We start from the raw sequence: 26,563 nt of genomic DNA, 5'->3' as shown, positions 1-26,563 counted from the left end.
AAATAATTTTTTATATTCATTACCACTATTTACAAAATCAGCAATTTTCATACGGTACCTTATGTAGCTAATAGAAAGATCTGTTTAATAGACAATAAAAATTTAAAACGTGACGTACAGGTTAGCTTCCATGCAAAGATTTAAAATATATGACTGGTATTTCTCAGTGATAAGCAAATTGGAAAATAATGGTTAAACAGACATTTTCGAAGACGTACCAGTCAACCAGAACTCCTTTGCCTATTTATATGTAATTTACAATAAATTATAATAATTTACTTTTTCAAAGGTAATAGGACACAATGTCTGATAGAGGCTAGCTAATTCATTTATACTATACATGTAGTTATAAAAAATGGAGTAGAATTAAACAGTGGTTTCCGTAGCCTATACACAAATGAATTTGTTACGGAAACCGGCGAAGTCGGCAGTATTAATTGTCTCGATTAGTTCCTAACAGTAGTCTACAAGTTCCAAAAATTCCAAGCGTGCAACTTTCTACTTTCTTTTAAAAAAAGAGAAGAATTTAGGCAAAGACAGAATAAAAAAGAAGGAAAAGAAATGGTGGTAGAGGTACGTATATGTAGGAATATGCCTCGGTCTCGTTTGTGTCTATTTTTCTTTCTTTTTCTGTTCTTTATTTTAAACAAATCAAAATGTATTTCAGCCAGAGATTAAAATTACCATTTGGTTTTACCCATCCCAACCAATATCACATGACTGATATATCAAAGGCTGTGGGTATGTGTGAGGATCAAACCATCCTAATCATATCTGCTGTAATGACATTCAAGACAGGTTGATTCATACAAATGTTTAGCTGTGTGCATCAAATTATTTAAATAGTACTTATTGTAATTAAAAACCAAATTGCCTGCATTACAGAATGTCATAAAGTGGGCTAGTTTCATAATAAAATCTACATAGCATTACCCATTAAATATTTGAATAATTTAATTCCCTAAAGGGGAAAGAAGAACGACTTCACTAGTGAACCAAACTGAACATAAAATTTGTAGAAAACATTTCTGGATTATTGGTACATTTTTGCAACGTCACAACATTAAAGTAACAAATACTTGGTTTTCACTCACTTTAGCATTTTAATGAGTGTGATTATTGACTTGCCTAACTGTTTTGAGGTGTGCAATTTTTCAGTCACCTTGGTTTTTCAAAAACTAAGGTCTTTTGGTATGGTATTCAGTATTGACACCTATACCGATATCGAGTGATACTTTTTCTGTATACCCATATATAAACGCATACCAGAGTTAAAACCCACCTGCTGTTTTAGTCTAAATTCTACGAACAAGGCCTTCTGGTTTTAGGTTAGGGTTAGATTTTGTTCAAGAATACCAACATAATGTTTACATTTTATATCACCTCCTTGTTCATGTGAAACTTTGACATGTCAGATTTTCTGTTAAATTTTCTCCACAAAGGAGTTTCTGTTGCTGGCTTTGCAGGAAATTAACAAAGAAGACCGTTGTGCAAATGCTTTCTGCAAAACAATAAATTAAAGTATCTGTTATCTGTCATTAATATGAATAATCACATTTTGGAGACTTCCAGTTAGCACACATACCTTGAGAGGCATGCGGACAGAATCTTCAGCCAATCCCACCTCATCGAGCACCACGATGGACACAAATCTATCTAGGTCCTTGTCTTTCTGAAACTGAGCACACTGTCGGAATGTTCCCAGAATGCCTTCTGCTACTGACAGAGGACTACACTGGAATGACACCATCTGAGCCTACAAAAAAAAGGTATAAAAAAGCTTAAATCAACATAGCAAGTTACCCTGGTAGTTTCAAAGATAAAAACATTAGGCAAAAACATATCCAACATTGTAGTAACCTTAATGTTCATCATGTAAAATAGGAAAGCAATTCTAAGCAAATATGAAGAACAATAAATAATAGTGTAGTGCCTTGAATGCAGATATTTACTGATGTGGGCTTACAACAGATCCTTCGTGTAACTCGATATTATACCAAAAACAATATACAAAAAATATGAGCAGCAGAGGCAGGTTCTTTGTAGGTTGTTATAACATGTACAACAAATAAATTTACAACTGATTTTATATGGTCGAAATACCTGAAATGATCTCTACAATAAAAAATATTTATTTGTTCAAAATTTTATTAAACAAACACATCGTTTTGATTAAAATAGTCTAATGGTTTGAAGGCTTATGTACTTCTTTGTTTCTTTTCTAGTTTCTTTCAAAATCCTGTTGTACATAATACCCTCTTTCCCTCAATTTGATTGTTATTAAAATACATTTGTATACACATTTTTTTATGTATACATTACTATTATATTATAATTAAGTAATTGTTGCCATTATATTGTATGTATATAAGAGAGGGCCTAGTAAGATGACAAACGTGTGCCCAATCCTTTTGTTGTTTATGCAATAAAATATATTTTCAATCAATAAATAATAAATGAATGAACATTACAAAAACACACCTACATTTGTGTCTTCAACATACTAATGTGAAACACATTTTGGTTATACAGACATTTCATTCAGTTAATACAATGATGCTGACTCCACTACCAAAAGCCAGCCAGCAAAAAACCAAATTCTTATTTTCTAATTGTTTTGAAAGACAACTTATTTTAAATTTGAAACAGAATGAAATAAAGGGTATATTTTGTAATGTATACTCACTTGCTTCAGCTGTTTAAAAAGTTCTTCTTTGGCCGTGTTTCCTTGCATTGCATCGGAAACGATGGTCTTGGCCAGGGATTTGGAGCTGCCAGGCTTTCCCACAAGAAACAGTGGAATGCGTAACTCTATGCAGATAATCATCATGAAGAGATTTTCTTTCAGAGCCTGGTTTCTAGCTATGTTCTCCTCCAGTTGGACATTTTCAAGGAAAACATCTTGACATCTATCAACATATTATAATGATGTTAGAGAAAATAACATATTGTATGTGAAATGTTCCTGTTTTGAGATAAACAATCACATAAGATAGCTATAAATCTAAAAATACCAAACATTTTCCACACAATGATGGAATTCAAGATAATATTAATGTGATTCAATAATTATTCAGCTTATTAAACGTTCTCACTGTGTGATTTGTGATAATAAGTTGGGTGGATTGTGAGAACTGCTAAATCATATGATTTCAGATGCACATTGCAAGCTACATGTACGTGTATGCAGCACAAGAACTAGAAAAAAGAGAGTATGTAGTATAAATCACATACTACAAGTTGTTACAACAAGTGAGAACACTTCATTAGGTACAAAGTTCAGTCAATAGTAGATAAAATTTTAAAAGAACAGTGACCAAAATTACAAAGCCAATACAGTGTGCTTGAACAATCCTAAGAGATAAACATTAAAATAATATGTGCCCAGGTGCGTGTGCAGTAATTTTAAAAGGAAGGGGCTTAGACTGTGTTAAGCAAAATTTATATGGGGTGGGTGTGGGAGACATGCTCTGTTGGAAAATTTATTGATAAAACAAGAAGAAACCCACCCGTGTACATGTGCCTGCTTCCGCCATTATTAATGAAAGCTATATAATCCATGCCCCATTTGTGTAGTGTTGAATCAGCTGAAATACTAACCTTGTGATGACATCAACAAACTGTCTCACTCCACCAGGAAGACTGCATGGGTTTTGGAAAAAGCTTATTACATGGTCATCATATTCATCTCTACTTCTCAAAGAAGCTCGGTAACAGACACCAAGAGCCAAAATTAGTGACTTTGTCAAATCATCTGGCCACTGAAAAACCCCAACATAAAACAAAGGATTAATTAGAAAATAGATTTTATTTAAAACCTGGAAAATACATGAAGACATGAAAGAACGGTTACTAGTCTTCAAATATGATAATTTCAATATGGATACTGTCTGTAAGACATACATCAACTTTGACTTTAAGTAGTAAAATGACATATAAGTTTATTTAAAAAATACAACTGTTTTAATGAACAGATGAATATATATTTCTGTCATTTTGTGAAAAACTTATTCCTTTAATCAAAAGTGAAATGATGCTTTGATGATTAAATTAATTAAAATGACTCATTTGTTCAGTATTTTTTTATAAAATTACTATAAATCTACCGTTCAAACTTTACTCACTAGAATCGGAATTGCATTTTTTTTTTTTTTAAATTGCGTCAAAATACTATATTATCCATGTGAATTTAATAGTAATAGTTTTGGGTTTTTAGTGATGTTCCAATGATTTATTAAAATTGAAAATTGATTAGTTTCGCTGTTTTATACAACTGTAAATATAATTGTTCCTCCAGTCTCTATGTTGAGGTTGGTGTTTGTTTTCATGTAGAAACTACACAACGAAAAATGATATTACCTAGTTATTAAAAGTAAAATGAGTGATTTGTAGGGTATAATCCCAGTGAACACAAATATAGGTGCCCTATAATAAATATAGTTCTTATGTTCATATATGTCTAACGTACTAACTGTAATTAAAAGTTGATCTGTTCGTGCAAACCAATTATAACCGATGATCGACAATGAAATTCAACTGATTCCCAACACTAATACTAAACTTATGATAATTCCCAATAATTTAAGTACCACTGTGATATAATTTTACCTGCAATATTACGGTGGATTTTTTTGTTGTTTAAAAAAACCCAGTCTTTATAATAAATATTCTTCTTCTTATTATTTTATTTAAAAAAAAATAAAAAATATTAAAAACAATTCCAACAATTCAAGTACCACTGTGATATAATTTTGCCTGCAATATTGTTTTTTTTTTATCTTTACATTTTTTTTATTTTTATTTTTTACAATGTTTTTAATTCTGAGTGGACAGAATAAAAAACTTGCTGTTTAATAATGAAATTACATTTATTGGTTATCACGATTAATATATTTCTACAGTAGAATTATAAAGTAACTTAAACTTGTAGACTAGTATAAAAATGTAGTCTACGGAATAAATAAAAATAAACCACTGTAAGCCTAAATTATAAATGATAATAATTGATTTCCTCAGGTCTCGCATGGATTATGTATAGTTGTCTAATAAAACCAATGCTTACATTTCAATAAAATAATTCACGGCCCTGCTGGTAAGAACAGCTGTTTTCTATTTACTCTCCAAACCGTCAACACTCAAGTTAGTGACGTCATCCCCGGTTGATGTCATACGTCTTTCTCAAGCTTACGTCATAATATTCCCCGCCGTAAATAACATCTTTTCCATGTACATTACAGTTGTGTTAAAATAATATAACAGAATAGACATGATTGTCTGAATTTATGTCATAATAAATGAAGAAAACATTACATACCACTTTGATAAATACACACCCATCTGTCATCAATTGTAACATACCCCCAGACTATTTGTTGTATATTATATAACCCAATAACATTTTAAAAGGTTGCTTATTAATTTTTGATGAATCTGAATGTACAAAGTAACATTATTCAGATATTTGCATGAAACAGTGCATAGGATTGTAGTGATAGGGTTGCAATGACTATGGCATGTTGTTGTTTACAAAGCAATTAGTGCTAAGGACTGGAATGGAGTCCAAATATATATTTTTTCATTTTGGCTGTCCACTCTATTTGCGACTAATTCATTTCAAACAAACAATTAAAAAAATTCTAATTGTAAATTTAGTAATTATGATGCATTAAAAAAATTCTCTCTCTTTCACTTCTAATTCAAATTGTAAATGCCATAGCATTTATTTGGAAACATTCCGAATTATACACTCAGTTCTAATTGTAATATTTCGATACAAAATACTACTACTTTTTGTACTATAATTTAAACAAAACAATTTTATGTTTCATTAAAACCATGATATTATTAAGTAATTGATAATGTATCACTATGTTAAAATGAAAGTAATAATGAGTATTTTCTGGCATTTCTGAAACGAATGTTAATTGTTGAGAATTAACACTTGATTGGTCACTGAAAACGGCTCTACATGCATCAATGTACAGTCTTGGGCCAAAGTAAAAACACAGACCAACAAGATGCCAAGTTAGCTATGACACTAAACAAGTCGGGGTCTTGACCTCATGTGATTTCATTTTTGAAATCGGATTAGTTCCAAAATCAGTCAATTGAGTGCTCGCTTGAGGTGCTTGCGTCGTAGGATCGAAGCACCTCGGTGGATTCATTCAGCTGATTGTTTTTTTTTCTCTCATTCCAACCAGTGTACCACAACTGGACAAAAGCCATGGTATGTGTTTTCCTGTCTGTGGGAAAGTGCATATAAAAGATCCCTTGCTGCATTAGAAAAAATGAAGCGGGTTTCCTCTGATGACTATGAGTCATAATTCCCAAATGTGTGACATCCAATAGGCGATGATTAATTAATCGATGTGCTCCAGTGGTGTCGTTAAACAAAACAAAAAAAAGTTCCAAAATATTACGGCAACTTCGACTTCTCACTACTGCTAATAATTTGGTGACTTCAGCTAATTTTTGGCAAAGAAAACATTAATTCCGGTAACTAGATTAGAACATGTTTAGCACCCCTGGGATTGAAATTTGGTGGTACATGTGCTACAACCCATTACAATTCAGGCGAGTGCTTTGTAACATAGCAACATCCCACCCTTAACAACTACTAAAGACTGACCCTTGCATTTGTCTCCTCTTCCTCCTCCTCCTCCTCATCATCAGAAACCTCACTTTCTTCATCTTGCTGTGTTTCTTCTTCCTCCATCATGTCAAACAGAATTCGGTTGTCCTGAGATTGTTCGTAAAACCAAGACATAACCTTGAGGACTCGTTCAACGTCTCGCAGACTCACAAAACTGCACTCATCCTTAAATATACAAGAATTCCTTTAGGATATTGCAGCTTTTAAGTCAACACACTGTATTCTGCATGCAATGCACTCACCAATTCATATTTTCCACCATTTTGCACAAGGCACCGGCCGGAAATAATATTAGAACCAGAAATAACATTGATAATGATTATATCTGATTTACTTCTTTTTTTTTGTATAAAAAATATTTGGAAATTTTTAGTTGAAAAAAATTGTTTTAGATGAGTACATTCACTTCACAAAAGTGGTAGTCATTTTGAAGAACTGACAGCTTATTGCTATAACTAATTTGATAATAAATAAGACAGTTTTATGAACAATGAAAATCATGAAACAGAAATCAGATTGTTTCCAAAAATAAATTGGTCAGCAAAACATAGTGAATGGGAATGGAGTAAATATTACATTTATACTATTGAGCATACATACATAGAATTGTTTTTAATAAAACATTGAATTAATTAATTTTTTATAACATGCATTGAAATAAACATCCATACATGTAGGTTCATTTATATATGAAGCTCAATTGACCTATGACTTAATTATGGTTGTGAGAGGAGCTAAACACAAAGCAACTGAGACAAATTCAAAAGTTGATGTCATATTATAGAGTTGGGAAAATAATTTTTCAACAATGTTTGTATGAAATAAAAAATATAAAACCATACTTTATTCTATCCTCCCAGAGTTCAAAGTACTAACAAAAAGATTTTACCTCTTGTTGTCTCATGAAATTTTGTGATTGTATCAAGATTGAGCTGACAACTTCAACAAGCCCTATCATTCGTGGTAACATGTCACTGTTAACCTGTAATAAAACATAAAAATTGTAATTAATAGTGTAAATGACACATCTCTGAGCACTAGAATCTCATTTTGAGTGACCCCAACAGATTTTATGCTTACCAAGAAAATATCTATTAATGTCTATGTGATATTTTCATAGTAATTACATACAGAAACTTCACTATGTGTGTACAGTATTTATGGCAGAACTTACCTTTAACCATAGGGGCAAAAACAAATTATGATCTGACCAAGAAAAGTAACTGAACGAGAAAATGGTATTTGTGGTGTGTAACTTTCACATTTCTATCTAATTTTAATCATCTAAATCTTAATTTCAGTAATGATAAAATATCACTTACATAATGATTGACCATTTGTCTGATGTACAGCTCTTCCACCGTCGTGTTCAGTTGTCCAAAATCCCAGACTAGTGGCAGCATGCTCTGTGGCAATGGCTGGACCCGGTAAACAAGTCGACGCATTGGAACACGACCTACATATAAACCATTAAGTACATACTGAGTAATAATAATTAGAGTCCCTATGACTGTGCTTAGGAAGTACTGTAAGGTTATTACACAATGCTGTTTACAATATGGAATTTTACTGTTCGAGTTCACACTGTAGTGAAAAATCTTTTTTGGATGAGGCTGTAGGCAAAGTGAACATGTGTCCAATATACACATGTAGCTTTCTGTGCAAAAGCAATTTGACTGGAACAAGAAGAGGTCACTTCCAAAATGCTATATGTCCATTTATATTGTTTTGAAAAAAAAATGAAGAAGTTTGCTGCAACATAATGTAGTGTATATCACATGAAGCACAGTTTTAAGATCCTATTCAATGGGCATACATGTGGATATATATATATCACACTTTGATAGAAAATCTATTGTTCTATTACTGAGTTGAACATGTACTAACATTAGTATGCATTTACAGCTAACGAGAGAATTTGGTATATATCAATGAACTCTGAATGATCAATGAAATAAACTCTTCATATATTGATGGACAATAATGTGTTGTATAGGTATTAAAGGTGAATTACAAAAAAAAACAAATAAATAAATTTAAAAAAAAATGGAAAAGAATATTTGTTTAATGTCACCTCAGGACATTTTTAACCATGGCTGTTTCGTGTCTAACATATGGTTATTCCAACATTTTATCAATAAAGAGAAAAAGAGAAAACCCACGAACACCACAGTGATAAATCGCAGCCTTTGGTGTAACAGTCAAAGGTACACTTGACTGAGACCATAGAAAACCGTAAGTCACTGAGTGCAATCGATCCTGCGACACATCGCACCTCAGGCTTGTGCTTAAAACTTGCACTAAATGGAATATATACAGATGTGATGGCATGCACTCATTAATCACTGTAAAAACAGTGATGATATCAGGTGTTCGCAAAAGGTGAGAATACTGGTGACAATTGTTACCAAGCTTGTCCGTTGTTTTTTCTGCATCAACATGGTAACCAAGACCAGCTTTTTCAAGTCTTTGTATCAACTCATCAGAATGTCTGAAATGAAATCATCCAAATTTAAGAAATCTCAACAATAAAAAAAGTTTTTTATTCTTTTAACATGCAATGTGGTGAACATCCGTAAGAACAACTTTCAAACACATTTCATTGATATAGGACTTACAGTTTGTGTGAAATGGAGCTAATGCAAACCTTTAATGTTCAGATGAAAACAAAAGTATTTTAAGTAAAATTGTTTTAATTGATTTTTAATTCTTTTTACATGCATTGTGATGGACATCTATAGGAACTATAAAAAAAAGTTTCAGATATCTAGGACTTGAGTAAATGAGTAAAATGCAAAACTTCAACTTTTAGCAAAAAGCAAGTGTATTTTAATTTTTAAAAATTAATTTTTAATTATTTTCACATACAATGTGATAAACACCCATAGGAACAAATATAAAATAGGTTTTATCGTTCTATAGCTTTTAGTTTGTGAGAAATGAAGCTAAATGCAAAACATTTAAAAAATTTAATTATTATTAGGTGGGTTTTTTTTTATCACACTGCCCTCTTTTCTTTTACTCCTTTCAATTACATCTCATTTCTTCTCAATCTTCTCCTATCTTTCAACTTTTTTCACTGTCCACCTCCACATGCTTGTCTCTTGTGGCCATCCATGCCACATACCTATCATTCCCCATCAGCTTTCAGCTGTGGGGTTAGTCTGACCACTTCGGAGAATCTTCAGTAGTTATTTCTGGCATTGTTAAGAGGTACTTGTAACCACCTACTAAACTCCTATAACAACCGGCAGTCATTAATTAGTGCCTTGGTTCAGACCAGCTTTATTAGTGACAGAGGAAGAGGATGCCAGGTGGGTGAAGAGAAATACACAGAGACTGCACCTGTGGAGGGTGTTGAGACAAGTAGGCGATGATGTGGACAGCTTGGAAGACAAGAGTTGGAGGAAACTGACAGAAAGGGTAGAAACTGATTGAAATCATGGGAGACATTGGAATGTTTTTTATATTAAGATAATGAGAATGGTAGGCAGAGGGTGATAGATGAGAAAGATGAATAAAAGTGCGAGCCAGTTTTGATGGGATTTGAACCACTGTCGTCAGCTTGATTATCCAGCAGCTTATCCACTAGAACATGGAGCTTACTTAAAGTGCTGTGCCAGACTATACACTAAAATTTCAAATTCCACAATTAAATGCTTTCTTAATTCATTGCAATAATATTTTACACCGATATGTAAATCAATAATTACGAAAATGCCCCATAAAAGTATTAAAACATCACTCCCGTAGAACACTGCCGGAAACGACCGAGTAAAATTCTCGGTAAAAACATTTTGCCTGTAAATAGCCGTGACGTCACGAAGGGAACGCACTTCACAGAAACCAACCACGAGATGGGATCGACAGCGATTGCCAAGCTCAATGATCATGCGATTCTTCTTTCGATGATGAATAGTGTAGTAATGACGACTGGACTAATATTTGTGCAACACAACAAATAATGCCTTATCAGTTTGAACCTGGAACATCTTCCGACGAACCACCGGCCTGACAGATGACGATGAAAATGGTCGTGGAGACAGCTTACCACTAATTTACAACTTTTATTATTGTTTTGTTCTTTAGCTTTTCGTGCAAATTATTTTGCTACACTGTATGTTCTAATACTTGTGATGTAGTAGAAAAGACGATAAATAACTCTTGAATTCTACGAGTCAAGTGGACCCGATATCGGTAATTTTAAGAAATAAACAAAAACGACTTTTAGTCCGTCCCATCCCTCTATGAAGATGTTTTTTTGTGTGAATAATTTCAGTTTAGTTTGACGTAAAAAAAAGAGTAAAAGTGTTTTGGAAATAACAAAACAATACTATTTTGTGTGTGCAGTTGTGAAAACAGTCTGCTCAGAAATACATAACTTATTTTAATTTTAAGAAATAAACAAAAACGACTTTTAGTCCGTCCCATCCATCTATGAAGATGTTTTTTTTTGTGTGTGAATAATTTCAGTTTAGTTTGACGTAAAAAAAAAAGAAGAATAAAAGTGTTTTGGAAATAACAAAACAATACTATTTTTTGTGTGCAGTTGTGAAAACAGTCTGCTCAGAAATAAATAACTTATAGCACATTCCATAGTATGAAAAAAGGTTTTCTCTGTGGGAAGGTATAGTAAAATTAATTTAATGTATTTATAGTCTGTTTAACAGGGAATGCCTTTTTTCATACTATGGAATTTACAAGTCATTTATTTCTGATCCGATTGTTTTCTAAGATGCATACAAAATTAGCTTCTTTTTTTTCTTTTTTTTTTACCAAAAAACCCTACATTTTTGTAGGCTATAGATACTTACTTGTCTGTACTTTATTGTTTTAATGTTCTCGAACTGTAAAGAAAAATCTCACAAATGAACGAGATGCAAACGACAACAAATCGGATCTCGATGATTGCACGAACCGTGCATGAGAAAATAAACTGACCGGAGTTGAAAGCATAACGCAATTTCGGACATTGACGATATGCACCCCAAGGTCGTTTCGGTGTGGATGGCGTCGGCTTGTTGTCATTTGTTTTGTGTCGCAGAAAAACTGTTGGTACGGCATCTTTTTTTAAAAGCCATAACACATGGTATTCCCATATCTCGCTTAAGCCGACAACGAATCGAAACTAAAGTGTCTTCTGTCGCAACGGTCTCCGGCATTTTCTTCCTGTCCAGTATTTCCACGTTGTTTTAATCAAATTCACACACAGCTTTCTCACAGCAACATTACTAGGAAATGCGTGAAGACTAAATTTATCGGCTTTTGTATTGCTACAGCCACCAACAACACTCCGTTTAACCATAATAAACACAAAAGAAGCAATGAACAATGGCGCCGACTATCGAAAGGGGTTCCCTTCGTGACGTCACGGATCAAATCTTACGGAAATTCTCGAAACGAATTCAGCTGGTTCTGTTTTTCAGGGGAATATTTTTAAATGGAAAATATACCGGTATATAATTTTTTTACATTTTTTTTTTTAATTTTCTAATCATATTAAATAATATATTGATTGATATAGCTCAATACATCATACATCTGGAACAGCACTTTAAATGCAAAACTTTAACATTAAGCTAAATATTAATGCAAAAATATTTTAACAAAAAATGTTTAATTAATCAATTTTTAATTCTTTTCACATGCATTGAACTCAATGGAACAAGTTTAATCCATCTAGGACTTACATACTCTGTGATGAACCACTGTCGGAAAACTGTAATACCTATATCTCGACTTTTCAATTTATGAATGCAAGACAATAAAATAGTATGTGATATAAAATATTTGATATCCTGTTTGGCATTTTGTAACAAAACAGTTTTCCCAGCGGTCAAGTTGAACTTATTCAGTGTCACCGATAGTTGCATCCATAAGATGCTCATCTCAAAGATAATTATATTAACTTTTAATTCTTTTCACATGCATTGTGATGAACATCCATAGGAACAACTATTAAACAAATGTAATCCATCTAGGACTTAGATGTGAAAAATGGAGCTAGTTTAAACATTTAAAAGCAAAACATTTAATTTTCAATTATTTTTCACATGCTCTGTGATGAACATCCAAAGGTGCAACCTAAAAACCAAGTTTCATTGATGTATATGACTTGTGCAGGTAGTTTGTGAAGAATGGATTTAAATGTGAATCTTTAACATGTAACTTCAACATGTAATTGGTGCAACTATAATGACCTAGGACCAAAACGTTAACATAAAAAGTATTTTAATAAAAAATGTTTAAGTAATTGATGTTCAGTTCTTTTGACATACACTGTGATGAACACCCACAGTTGCAACTATAAACCACGTTTCATTTACTTAGGACATATAGTTTGTGAAAAACTGATGTGAATGCAAAACTTTAACACAAAAGTTGACACCATATAGGTAGTACTAAATCAAATAACTTCCAACTGGGTCAAAGTTTGAGGTGCTCCCAACTTTTGATTGTGTCAAGTTCTATGATTGGTGATAAATGTGAGTGCGTTGGTTGTAAAAAAAATAGTTTCATCTGGGCAAAAAATGTATGCAATTTTATTTCATCTAGTACCACTGTGTCAAGTAGCCTTGTCCTTGAAACATGTATGGGGTACATGTAGTCATGGATGCTACCTGTTATCTCTGAAATAAGCATCTTTATCCTCAATTTTTTCTAATTCACTTTAAGGGTGAGGGGTGGTAGTATTTATATCCGTGGCGTTTATGTTGATTAATACGCTGCAAGTAGGAGTTTTAGCCACATACATGTATGTTACTATTGTCATCTATGGGATTTGATTTGGTAGTATACACCCATTACTGCTGCCATAAAGGATAGACAACCATGCATCCCCAAAACACACCATTGTTTGATCATAAATTTTACATTAAAGTCGCAAACCCTAGTTTCAACCCATGAAAATGGACACTGAGTTCGGTTGATCTACAAATCTATAACATGTCTGGATAAAGTTACAAAGAGTGAAATCAGAATGTGACATGGATATAGAGAAATACACTCTAAAACAGACTATAGAGTTAACTGTAACCTTTACTTCTCAGAGGTATGTGCATTTTTAGAATGATAAAAAAAGCATTTGATGACATTAGAAACAACATGGTGACCAGAAATACTTCAGATGTACAGATGTGCATAATCTAAACAATAAAATCTTAGTAATGTCCGATTTCAATTATTAAAAACAGCTCCAATAGTGAAAAATATGTTGTAGTGTATAAAACTAGGGTCTGTCACTTTAACAATTGAAAGTTTACATACTTTGTGTATGGGTTACATGTTGCCATCATTTTAAGTTTGTTAGACAGAACCGATGGTAATTCATAAAACGAAAAGTTGACATACTTCCTGTATGGGTTACATGCAGCCACTATCTTAAGTTTGTCAGACAGCTGTAATGGTTGACCGTCCATTGTCCCATCACACATAATTTCCTTGATCAGACCAATCGACTCTGTTGTGTTAGCCTCGTCAAAGAACAGAACGGTGTACATGTGTTCATTGATCTCTGCATTGGCTTGAGCAAGCTGTTCTGCTTTGTGAACTTTCTTGACAATATCATCAGCTGTGGTACCACCATGGACCTGAACAAAGAATTAAAAAAATTGTTAGGACATCAGGTGTGACGCATTTAAAACATTCTGTAAGGTGTTTGTCCAGATGGTGTTTTTAGTTGCCGTTAATTAGAAAATTTGTTTCTAATTTTCATTATTATTCATACTTATCTAGTACTAACACAACAAATGCTATACAACTTAGAGTCATCTCCTCCACTGCAGAATTGTCTTCCCTTGCCGGATGTATATCCATATCCACGCATGGGCAGACCATCATCCTCGATTCAAAATCCGTAATGACCGAATCCAGGGAAGATCTCCTAGGGGCGGGTGGGGAGGTTACCGTTGTTGTGCTAGTACTAGGTAAGTTTGAATAATAATGAAAATTAGAAACAAATTTTCTAATAGTCTTATTCAACTAGCACAACAACTATGCTATAACGGACGTGATTTAACACAGCTAGAGCATGTGAATACAACATTAATGGGAGAAGGTAAGAAAACACGAGGACTTACCCATTCGACCAACATGAATCGTCTCAAATAATGACAAGGTGTAAGAAAACCAAGACATACGAGGTATAAAAGTCTAAGTGACTATAAATTATCAATACCCGAATTGATAAACATCTTCCACCCCCAGCATGAGGCAAAACCATCTCACAAGTGAAAGGAAAAACACTAGACTGCCCCAGATAGCAACCACACCCTTTCCCGAAAAGGTGGCTCAACTATCTCCTGACATGAACTGTACGAACTGCCTACCAGAACAGAGGTCTCCCTTGTCTCGTGGCTCGTCATACGGAAACAACCTGCTGACCAGCAATCACCGACTGGATACGTCTGGTACCATCGGGACCAACTGCCATGTCACGAAAATAGAAGCAGTTGAACGTATGTCTACCCTTCCACACTCCTGCATTCATCACCTTGATAATATCCAAGAAATCGTGAAAATTCAGGGAAGCTGAGATCGCTCGAATCTCATGAGGCCGAACTGAGAAGTTCCGCAGAACGCCGTCTCATACGCCAGCTTGATGGTTGCCACAATCCATCGAGACAAAGCATTCTTAGTAATATCTCCCGGCTGTTTAGTGTAAGAAATAAACAGCCTCTTCTTCCCACCATGAAGAAGTGTAGTACGATGAAGATAATACTTTAATGCCCTGACCGGACAAAGGAGACAGTCAGAAATATCAGAAGGCAACTACGAGACAAACTTTGAATGATAGCCGGAGGAAACTCCTCTCCTGGTGCCTGGTTCTTAGCCACAAAGATGGGATCAGTCCGCAACATAACCGACCCATCAGGATTATAATCTACCAAATCATGCAAGAAAGCATGAATCTCACTAATACGGCGACAAACTGCAAGAGAGACCACTAAAAGTGTCTTCCAAGTCAAAAGTCAAAGAGTGGCAAACCGCAATGGCTCATAAGGTGGACCCTTGAGCGCATGAAGAACCAGAAAGACTTCCCATTTTGGCAAAATGGAAGGCCTCTCAACTGTGGATTGCAAAGATTTGAGTAAATCATGCAATACGAGATTCGTGGAAAAGTCTGTCCGAACCACACTGCCTGAGAGTAGTGAAGATGAAACAACGATGACTTTTGACTGTCTGAACTTTAAGCTTCCTTTCCTGGACCAAGGCCAGAAAGTATTCAGCTAAGTCATTGACAGTAGGTGATAAGGGATCGAAATCCTGTTCACTTGCCCAATGAACCCAAGCACTCCAGTGGCATTGGTAAACTCGCTCAGTTGACCAGCGCTTCGAAGAGGAGACGAGTTCAGCAATTCGTTCCGAAAAGCCTTTGCCTCGCAGGGAAAACTCGACAACCTCCACGCGTGAAGCCAGAAGACCTCCGGCTTCGGGTACCACACCAGCTGCCGCAGCCGCTCGCTGAGCAGATCCGGAAGGGGTGGCAAGCGCACCGGCTCCTGCACTAACAGTGACAGAAGCTGAGGAAACCATGGTTGGACTGCCCAACCCGGCGCCATGAGCATGACTCGACACGGTTGCATTCCGACCTTGGCCAGAACCTTGCTGAGTAAGACTGGGGGCGGGAAGGCATACAGATCCAACCCCGTCCAGTCCATGCTCAACGCATCGTACTCCAGAGCCAGAGTATCGGGAACCAGTGACACAAACACCGGTAATTGGTGGTTCAGCCTGGTGGCGAACATATCCACTTGTGGACTCCCCCATAATAGCAGAATCCTGCCCGCAACCACCTTGTGCAATATCCACTCTGTTTGGACAGGTGAACGACGACTCAAGGCGTCCGCCAAGACATTGACTGAAGAGGGAATGTGTTTTGCCGTCAACACAATCCCCCACTGATTGCACAAATCCTGGATCTACAAGGCCCTGCGACTCAGTGACTTGGACTTGATGCCACCCCAATGATTGAGGTATGCGACAACTGCCATGTTGTCGCACCTCAAAAAAATTTGACGATGTCGAATAATGCTCCGAAACTGGAGGCAAGCCCGGCGAACGGCTTTCATCTCCAACAGATTGATATGGAGGCTCCTTTCGAAGGCACTCCACACACCTGACAGATGTTGATCCCCAAGATGTGCACCATACCCCTCTAGGGAAGCATCGATAAACAGGACCAACTCCGGAGCAAGAGGGTGTAAGGGAATGACCTGGGACAAGGACTTGTCGACCAGACACTCTCGGATCATCTGCACGAACCATGGGTCCAGGTCTGGCAGGAGACGCCATTGTGGAAGAAAATGACGTAACCTTCCGCCCACGGGAACGTCTGCTAAAGGCACCTCCGTTAACAGTTACCGGTCGTCGCAACACCCTCACTCCGGCGGCTTACCACTCGTAGGTGCCGTGCCCTTAGCAGTAGCCCGAAAACGTGCTGCCCTCAGACGAGCACGATTCCGTTTGACAGGGGGTGGCGCCGTCCCAGATTGCCAAGTAGGAGCAGAAACCTTAGGAAAAGCTGGTTTCTTGGAGGAAGGTGGGCGAAACGCAGCAGCACCGGAATGGCGCTTACGAGCTTTACCAGGCTGGGGCAGCGGAACGAACTTGGCAGACTCCTTATCCATGACAAGGCCAAAGTCTGACCCAAACAGCAAGGTCTCCAGGCGACGGCGGAACAGCCGACGTGGCTGGAGTCGAAAGCTGAGACATAAGTCCCACCTGTGGCGTAGCGCGGAGCCACAAAGAAAGTTTTCAAACAAACTTTTCTAAAAACCTCCGGGCTGACCCTGAGAATCTATAGGAACCAAAGGCTCCTCCCACCTCTGCGAAGGGTACCGCTGTGAACCTCTACCTTGGGTCCGACGATGTAGGTGAAGCAGTGCCTAAAAAAGTCGCCGTTTCCTGCACACCCGGCGTAGCCGATGGCGGAACCTCCGGAGCCGCCCCCAACAGCATCCCCACGGATTCACCCTGCAATGAGCGGAACGCCAGATTTTGCAACAAAAAAAAAACCGACCGAGGCTGACGCGGTGCTAGCCAACGCCTCACCAAAATGGAGCCGCTCCAGTCGGCTTCCATCCACAGGATGGGAAAAAGCCTCCTTGCTCACAACCCGTGTTGACGCCACCTCCGCCATCGGAGATACAGGTGCCTCCGTCAGAGCAGCCTCCCCGACAGGTAACCGATTCTCTGCTTCAGCCGAAACAGAGAACTTTAGTGAACCAGTGGCGCCGGCCGGTGTCACTGAACCACTAGCAACGCCATCCGAATGGCGGTGTGAAGAGGAGGCATTCTTATGCCTACCACCCTTCCTTGCACGAACAGTGCCCCCGGACTTCTCGGAAGCCGGCGGCACCTCCAATTGGAGGACAACCCCTTTTCGAATATCCCTCTTCCTGTCCGCCTCCTGGACCTGGCGACAAAATTTTATCCAAATGGACGAAGGCCATGTCGCGCAAACCGGGGAAGCCGCTTGCCACAGCCAGCTTCGGCACACATGGTCAACCTCGTGGTTGAGCCCGATGAGGCCGTGTCAGACATTCCGAAATAATTCGTAACCCCAATTATCCCCAAAACAACGTATGTCTTGGCAAGGGCTAAGGAAAAGAAAAAACCAAAAACACTTTAATGAGACGTTTCACGTGAGACAATAAACGAAAAACTGAAAGTTTGCAGAGCTCGTTAAAAGTACGTCTACAATGGAGGACTGCAGAATTGAGAACGATGGTCTGCCCATACGCAGATATGGATATACATCCGGCAAGGGAAGAGATGACTCAGGTTGTATAGCATAGTTGTTGTGCTAGTACAGCAAGTTGAATAAGACTATAAATAGAAACAAAAACTGAATACAAAAATTTAAAAGTTCTGGCAGACAATGAAGTGGTTAATTTCAACTGTAGAAGTCGTGATATTTATTTCTTAAGAAAATGTTACATAAACTACAAACAAAAATGACACATTTTTGTTATTTCTAAAAATTTCATCTCCCCCTCAAAACACTTGTGTGGACTGAATATGGTTTACAAGTAATTAATTAGATATACAATCTATCAAGCCTAAAAATATGATTGTTACATGATTAGTAATTAAATTACCTTCATGGTGACCATGTTTTGAACTTCAACTCCAGGAGGACACTGAAGGGAACACAGGAACTTGACCAGTCTAGTTTTCCCACATCCTGTTTCACCCATGATTAACACAGGGATATTACATCTGAAAATATTACATTTAAAGGCATACTATCACATATTTAAGAACCTTATTTCTCTAAAAATGGATAATAAATGAAAATTACATTAATATTTGGAAACCAAATCTCGCTATCGCATCACCTTAACTGAACCACGATGGAGTGAAATTTATATATTTTTAGGTAATACTTTGTTAGGCTATTTAATAGGTCAGTGGTATGTGACAATATGCCTTTAAAACAAAAAATTGACAGCTCGATGGGGTAAGCATGTTTGTTTCTCCTGTGCACACTGCGCATGCTTTCATGTGCTCGACTTGGGAATCCTTCATTTTGTTTTGTTTTTGTTAGCGAGATGGAGTTTTCTACTGGGGCATATGCGGCCATTGGAACTGATTGAACGCTGGGACGCTTCTCATTTCAATAGCCTGCACCACCAGGGTGGATTGTTTTTAGTGAGATTCCTTGCCTCTATGTCATTTTTCCAGCTGACTTTTATTAACAGGTTTTTCAGTGACTCGTACGAAGACCATTCTGCAGAACAGTTGTTCGCATTTAGATTGACCGCCCAACTCTAAGAATAAATAGCCCCCTACTACTCTTTTTTAGACTTTACTTTGTTTTATATTGATACCATCTGGTATTCTCCAGAGCCGGGCCTGTCCATACTACTATACCAACCATGACAACTGGACTATAAACTAGTCTGATACTCTCGTTTAGATGGATCTGGCTTCTCAAGATCTGTATTTCAGCACAGCACTACACCTTCCACATCTATCGACTGTCAATTTATGGGGTGTCTTGTCATCCCTACCAGTTGTGTACCTTAACGAAGCCACAACGTGGACATATAGATCAGACTTTAAAATTTTAGACCTTCATTAAAAATTTTATGTCAAAATTACTCTCTTCGTTATCTTATTTCTTTTTGGACCGTCTTTCTAAAATGCACCAAATTATATAAATATTTGGCCTAGCAGTCAATTCTTCTTCTTTTGTTGGCTTATTAACTTTTCATTTTATTTTTAAAACTCTATAAACGTTTTCACTAATTGCTATTTTAAACTCTTAAACTTATGTCCCGGATCCAGTCACTGGCAATGTCAGATATTGTGCCTGGGAGAAACGTGCTTGAACCTTAATTGGATATAGGCACGTTAATATGTTATCCAATTCAATCCAATCCAAATTACAAATGTTAGAAAAGGTAGTAAAATTTAGATACTGTAAATCATAAATTATCTTTAAATTTAGCGAAATCCAAATAAATGACATATTAGCAACATAGAACTTTGAAATAATGTTTTTGACATTATGCAGCTTTCAAATATCTTGCATTTAGTAGAACATTGCAGTAATGTGCATGCTAACTAAGTAGTGTTGTTTACTATCCTTTTGGTTTAATCAATAGTATTTGCCTTCAATTAATCACAGACAAAACAATTGCACAAATGTTTTTTTGAACAGTCTGTTGTAGGTCTCTTTAAATTTAGCGTCATGAAATATTAGCATCTTGTATGACCTCACTAAATTCACTAACATTTCCTGATTTATAGTATTGTTAAATGGTTAATAACTAATTTTCCAATTAATCCAAAAATCTATTTATGCAAAGAATAAAGTAGAATACAGACATTTTAACTTAAAATAAAATTAAACTGAACAGCACCTGTGAATTTACCAGGTATTGTTTCCGTAAAAATTATGAGTTTAAATATCTCAATGTACCTGAATCTCATGAAGATAGCCAGAATTTTTTTGACATTGTCTGTAGTTAGTTCATATGTTGGATCTGGGTCATAGTAATAGTCAAATCCTGGCGCCATCACATTGTAGAGCTTCTCTAAACGTTTCATCCTAGTAGTACAAAACACACACACAAAAAAATGTTTTATATTCTAAACCTATAGACTTTTTTTATACTGGTAAAATTTGATAAAAACTGAGAATCATTACCAACACCTAATTCTTGCACCCATTGTTATTATTTCTTTAATCTTAATATATTGATTTTTACTTTTGATCTTTAAATCTAGCAAATATTTGTGAGATCTCAAAAGTATCATACAGGTAAGCTGGTATGTATTGTTTGAAATCAACGAAAGCTAGTTTATTAAGGTATTTTTGTCAAATGCTTTCACTTTGTCACCAATCTTAATTTGACTAAATGAATGAATATGGATCTTTAACAACAACAACAAATAGTAGGCTACCGAGTACTAAACAAAGGAAAGTACATGAATGAAGTGAAATCAATATAAAAATCAAAAAGGTAAACTAAAAAATGTGTAAAGAACAGAGTAAAAATATAAATATTACAGATAAATTAAAAGTTAGAGTAAAATTCCAAATGTTTCAAATATTTTAACACTAGTTCAGGGTGGAAACATACTGTTCCAATCATCATGACAAGTTTAAAAGATATATTGATTAATGTTATGTTTAAAATCAGTTTGCCTGAAATACCTGGTATATGTATATTACCTCTAATACTGTGGATATTAAGTGATGTATTGTGCAATTCATATTGACAAATTTACAAAAACAATCTTGGACCTATTCATAATCTAAATATGCTTATTTGAAAACCTTAAAATATGAGCTAAAAACACATGCATTATTAAAGTTGTGGTTGGGAAATGGTAGTCATCCTAAGGATGAGCACCTGATAGTGGAACATGGAAGCAATCACGACTTTGCCTAACAGAGCTACAATTTTGATCAGGAAATATGGTTTTGTCGTTCAAACTGAGAGATCAGAAAGCAGTGGTGTACTGGTGTCCAATATACAAGTCTTTAAACGATGCTAACCAACAATCAATTCAATAAAATAATTAACAAAAAGAAATCCATATTATATAAATAGAGGTTACTAGTATTACCAGAGTGTTTTTCGGTATCATCAATATCATATATTAGGAATAAAAATTCCTAATGTATGATATTGACGATACCAAAACACACGAGGGTAATAATCTCTTTATCATATGATCTCAAGCTTAATACAATGTATTTTTGTAAACTGTACACGCAACTTTAATTCCAGTCCTCCATTACTAGATATTCAAATGACGTACATGACAAACATGTGGCGCAGTGTCCTTACATCAAAATAAACTAGTGCATAACATTTTTAGTTTTCTGAATGCTGGACAGCTTTCAGTGTAAAATTGCTATTGAAATATTTGTATTAGATGACTATGAATACATACATCAATTATGGAGTGTCACCCTAGTACGTTTGCTTAAATGTCAATAAATCTAGCGCGTGACCTTGATTAATTTACATCTAATTTGCAAAGTTATCAAATTCTTAAAGTATGTGATCTGAAAAATATCACATACTTTGATTGCACTGAAAATGTAAGATATTATATGATAAAATACTGTACTATACATCCGGCATCTAATTTAATAGTTTTAAAGTAATCAACAAAACATCCGTAGATATTGTATATGATATAATTATTATCTAATTTCAAACCTTTGTAGCTGATCAAAGTTTTCATTCAGAGGGACTTTGTTGCTATGAAGACAAGTCTGAAGATTCTGTGGCATTATTCGTCGCTCTAACACAATCCCTGTTTGCTGATCTATGAGATCTCCAGTCTGTCTGTCGATGTTGAACCCCAAAAATGTCATTGTGTGTCCATCAGGATTGAAAAATATGTATGGATGTGGGCTGCAAATGAATAATATATTCATTAATTAATTCTGACAAAACAGAAATTATTTTGGAACATGAAAGAACATGAACATTCTTTAACAAAGAGAAAGAAATATTACCATACATAAATAAATTATATAATGGATAGGATAATCTCCGATCTTGAACATTAAAAAAACATGTTTATTTTGACAGATCAAATAAAATGCAAACCTGCTTTCCCAAGTTCGTCTCATCTGAAATCGATATATGACATCTTCTTCATGTTCCATTAGTTGATCCTCCAAGTCCTCTGGTTCATCTTCGAATTCCTCTGGTTCATCGACATCTTCTTCATGTTCCATTATTTGATCCTCCAAGTCCTCTGGTTCATCTTCGAATTCCTCTGGTTCATCCTCTGGTTCATCTTCGAATTCCTCTGGTTCATCTTCGAAGTCCACTGGTTCATCATCTGGTTCCACTGGTTCAGCCTCAAGTTCCATTAGTTCTTCATGTTGTATTAGCCCTTCCTCAAGTTTCTTTAGTTCTACATCTCCAATTGGTGTTTCTTCACTCATGTTCAGAGACCGAGTGGCAAAGTCCTGAAGTAGACACACACAAAAAAGACAGCAGGTTTTCACACATCACAAGTTGACATAAAAAATGTATTAAAAAAACAACATGAAATGGTCTATTTATTATATACTTCTTTACTAATTTCAGACAATATCTTTTGCTTTTTGTTAATATCTTTTTCTTATTCTATCAAAAACACGTAACACCATGATATCTTTGTTCTGATGGAACTTTTCAAGAAAAGTTACTTGACCATAGACTTTTTAAAAGAAATCTGAATAAAAATTATCTTTATTTATTTAATAATTTAATAATACTGCTGTGCAAACATACCTGACAAAGTGATCCTCCAATACCCTCCACAAAAACAAAACGAATCAAATGCTGTTAAATTTTAACTTACACTCAATGACAGGATATTGTATCATCATTATTTAGCTTCATATTCAATTCATTTTAGATATTTTATTGTAATTGCACTTCATATACCTTTTTTATAGGTACGGTTGTTTAAATTGAATTTTTTTAGTTTTCATATACGATCAGTTGCATTGGTAATCATCAAACTTAAATACGAAGAACGAGACAAAGGGAGATAATTTAATGATGCACTTTTACAAAAAAGTAATTAAGATTTCTAAACTTTTACTGTAGCTAAAATACAGTGAAAATACGACTTTTCACTTATATAGTTTCTGTAGATCTATATATTTCATTGCTATGTATATAATAAATGATTTTGTATCACAGCAATTTTATAGCAAATGTTGAAAACTGACAGTTATGCCTAATCAGCCCATAATACACAAACAAATCAAATAAGTTTAATGGGTGTTTTTTGTGTCCCTTACATAAATATAAGTACAAGAACCTTGATTAAAAATTTGAGAGCATTTGCTATTAGGGTTTTGAATTAATGAGCATTTATGTGTGAAATATCATAGGTTTTGCAGTCTCATTTACATTTTTATGAAATTCAACGATTTAAGAATTAACAACAACATTATAATTTATATAGAAAGTAAGTGAAATCCGACAATGCTCCATTGTATCCCTAGTAATGCATATACCAGGTTTGATCAAGATGACCAAATATTTTTGATTGTATGTTAATTTGAATAAAAGTTATAAAGCAATGTTGAAACGATCAACAGGACCGTGCTTAGTTTCAGATCACTGCCACTGGCCTAGATATCGAGCCTGACCCGATCTCGTCTGAATATGTAATTTTTGCACACAGCACACTAGCTGGGTTACAGAGAAACACATGGTAATCAAGTGCGAGTACTAACTACATGTAGCCATTCCCACTGGTGCACTTTGTTTTTTAGGTTCATGCGTTGTAATCAAAATGACCGGCCTCGGTGGCGTCGTGGTAGGCCATCGGTCTACAGGCTGGTAGGTACTGGGTTCGGATCCCAGTCGAGGCATGGGATTTTTAATCCAGATACCGACTCCAAACCCTGAGTGAGTGCTCCGCAAGGCTCAATGGGTAGGTGTAATCCACTTGCACCGACCAGTGATCCATAACCGGTTCAACAAATTCCATGGTTTGTGCTATCCTGCCTGTGGGAAGCGCAAATAAAAGATCCCTTACTGCCTGTCGTAAAAGAGTAGCCTATGTGGTGACAGCGGGTTTCCTCTAAAAACAGTGTCAGAATGACCATATGTTTGACGTCCAATAGCCGATGATAAGATAAAAAAATCAATGTGCTCTTAGTGGCGTCGTTAAATAAAACACACTTTACTTTTTTTTTGTAATCATAATGAAACAAATAAAATGTTATAATGTATTTTTATTCATTGCATCTAATGCAAGATTACGAACAATCCGTTACCAAATTCTTGTTCATATTTTCAGGAAAATAATGGGGTTTGTGAACGTTGTGTTTTGTTTAATAAACTGGCCCATTTATGTGAATGAAACTGAAAGCCACACAATGAACAATTATTTATTGTTTGAATTTAAGGGAGAATGGATTTCTTTATTATTATTAAATACAAACAATAATGAACTGTAATTAAGTTTGTGACATTTTGTTATTGGCTTTTTAATTTTGGCTTATTTGCAGTTTATGTAAGGATGTAGTTCTGAACTCTGCCTAAAAACAAGATGTGCAGTTTAATTATATGCAGTGTAATTATTAGGCCGACAAAATCTGGTATTTTTCCTTTTTTATATAATAACAGATTCAAAACCAAATCCCTATCAAAATAAATTAGTTTTAAATAACAATTTTAGATTTTGATTTAAAAATAATGAAAACTAATTAAAAAATAAGTTTCTATAAATGAAAACCATAATGCTAAATCAAAAGTTGCTGATTTAAAAAAAAAATTGTTAAATGTCTTCATATTGGTTAAAGATATTTCCAATTCAAGTGATTTCAATATTCACCACATATATACACAATATTTAATTTTTCCTGTGTTTCAACTTAGGAATATTAAAAAAACCCAACCCAAAACACGAATTCTAAACATACATGATACATTTTGAGATAGCTTAAATCATCTTTTCTGTAACAGATGGATGGTGAACTATGTGACTACATCTAGGGGATACAAAGGACCTTGGACAAAAATCTGGATAATTTTGCAGGGTCGTGAAATGAATGGTGTTACCGACAGCATTTCATCAACCAACAAAGACATGCAGGAAGGAAATTTGGAATAGTGATAAAAAATCTGAAATTCAGGAAATATCTGGAGGTCTTTCAACCTTCATTTCCTCACCCGTGACATCTGGATGAGAAATTTGAGAACAAACAGTGAGAAGCCAGGAAGATCATCTTGGAGTTCTGGAGAACAGAAAGCTGATCTCTCAAAGTCACACAGCTGAGTGTTCAGGAACCACACAAAGTGATGGAGCTCCGCCCACGAGGGGTCTGGTACCCCACAGTGTCTGAACAATACAATATCAAATGCATTAATACATATTTAGAGAATATCTAACTCACTACTCGGCAATACTGTGTATCTTGCACTCGTGAACTGATGTCGTCCTTCCTGAGTCTCTGCCAAGCCTTTGGCAAGGAAGGACAAAATCAATTCACGAGTGCAAGATAAACGGTATTGCCGAGTAGTGAGTTGGATATTCTATTTATAACCCTCTATCAATATTTATCATCTTATGGAAAATTTTCAAATGATACTCTTGTTAAAAACAAGTTTGCAAGTTGATAACAAGAGACAGCATTGCATCATAGCCGAGACGTATGTATTGCTGATGACACAAGTTAGTTGTTGACATGACTTCCACCATGGAAACTATTCATACACACAAATAACTGCCTATATTGAAGCACTGTTTATGACGTCAAAATGTATCTAGGGGAAGAAATGGGGGGGGGGGGGGGTGTTCTTTCTTATTGGAAAGGTCAGTTTTCTCTCCCCACTTATCTTTGCTCATATATGTAATAAATAAGTAACATATGGAGCATGATAATTATTTTCTGAGCAATGAGTCAAGTGGTATTATAGAGTA

The 26,563-nt window shown here is 35.5% G+C and overlaps 1 protein-coding gene across 1 annotated transcript in view; it reads right to left on the bottom strand.

Annotated features, from left to right (window-relative positions):
* LOC121372382 (E3 ubiquitin-protein ligase rnf213-alpha-like) overlaps nt 1-26,563 on the bottom strand; it is a 196,219-nt gene that overhangs the window by 90,031 nt on the left and 79,625 nt on the right. The window contains exons 23-35 of the mRNA XM_041498686.1: nt 25,813-25,981; nt 22,735-23,102; nt 22,339-22,536; nt 20,583-20,711; nt 18,754-18,874; nt 14,003-14,241; nt 9,061-9,143; nt 7,975-8,108; nt 7,542-7,634; nt 6,629-6,817; nt 3,601-3,761; nt 2,687-2,909; nt 1,586-1,756 (exon numbers count right to left, since the gene is read on the bottom strand). Of these exons, the coding sequence (XP_041354620.1) occupies nt 1,586-1,756; nt 2,687-2,909; nt 3,601-3,761; nt 6,629-6,817; nt 7,542-7,634; nt 7,975-8,108; nt 9,061-9,143; nt 14,003-14,241; nt 18,754-18,874; nt 20,583-20,711; nt 22,339-22,536; nt 22,735-23,102; nt 25,813-25,981 (2,278 nt within the window). The remainder of the gene's footprint in view (nt 1-1,585; nt 1,757-2,686; nt 2,910-3,600; nt 3,762-6,628; nt 6,818-7,541; nt 7,635-7,974; nt 8,109-9,060; nt 9,144-14,002; nt 14,242-18,753; nt 18,875-20,582; nt 20,712-22,338; nt 22,537-22,734; nt 23,103-25,812; nt 25,982-26,563) is intronic.

Source organism: Gigantopelta aegis, chromosome 4 (assembly GCF_016097555.1).
Source record: "Gigantopelta aegis isolate Gae_Host chromosome 4, Gae_host_genome, whole genome shotgun sequence".
Taxonomy (NCBI): Eukaryota; Metazoa; Mollusca; class Gastropoda; order Neomphalida; family Peltospiridae; genus Gigantopelta; species Gigantopelta aegis.
Note: the sequence above shows the minus strand (reverse complement) of the source record. Positions and strands in the feature narration are given on the sequence as shown.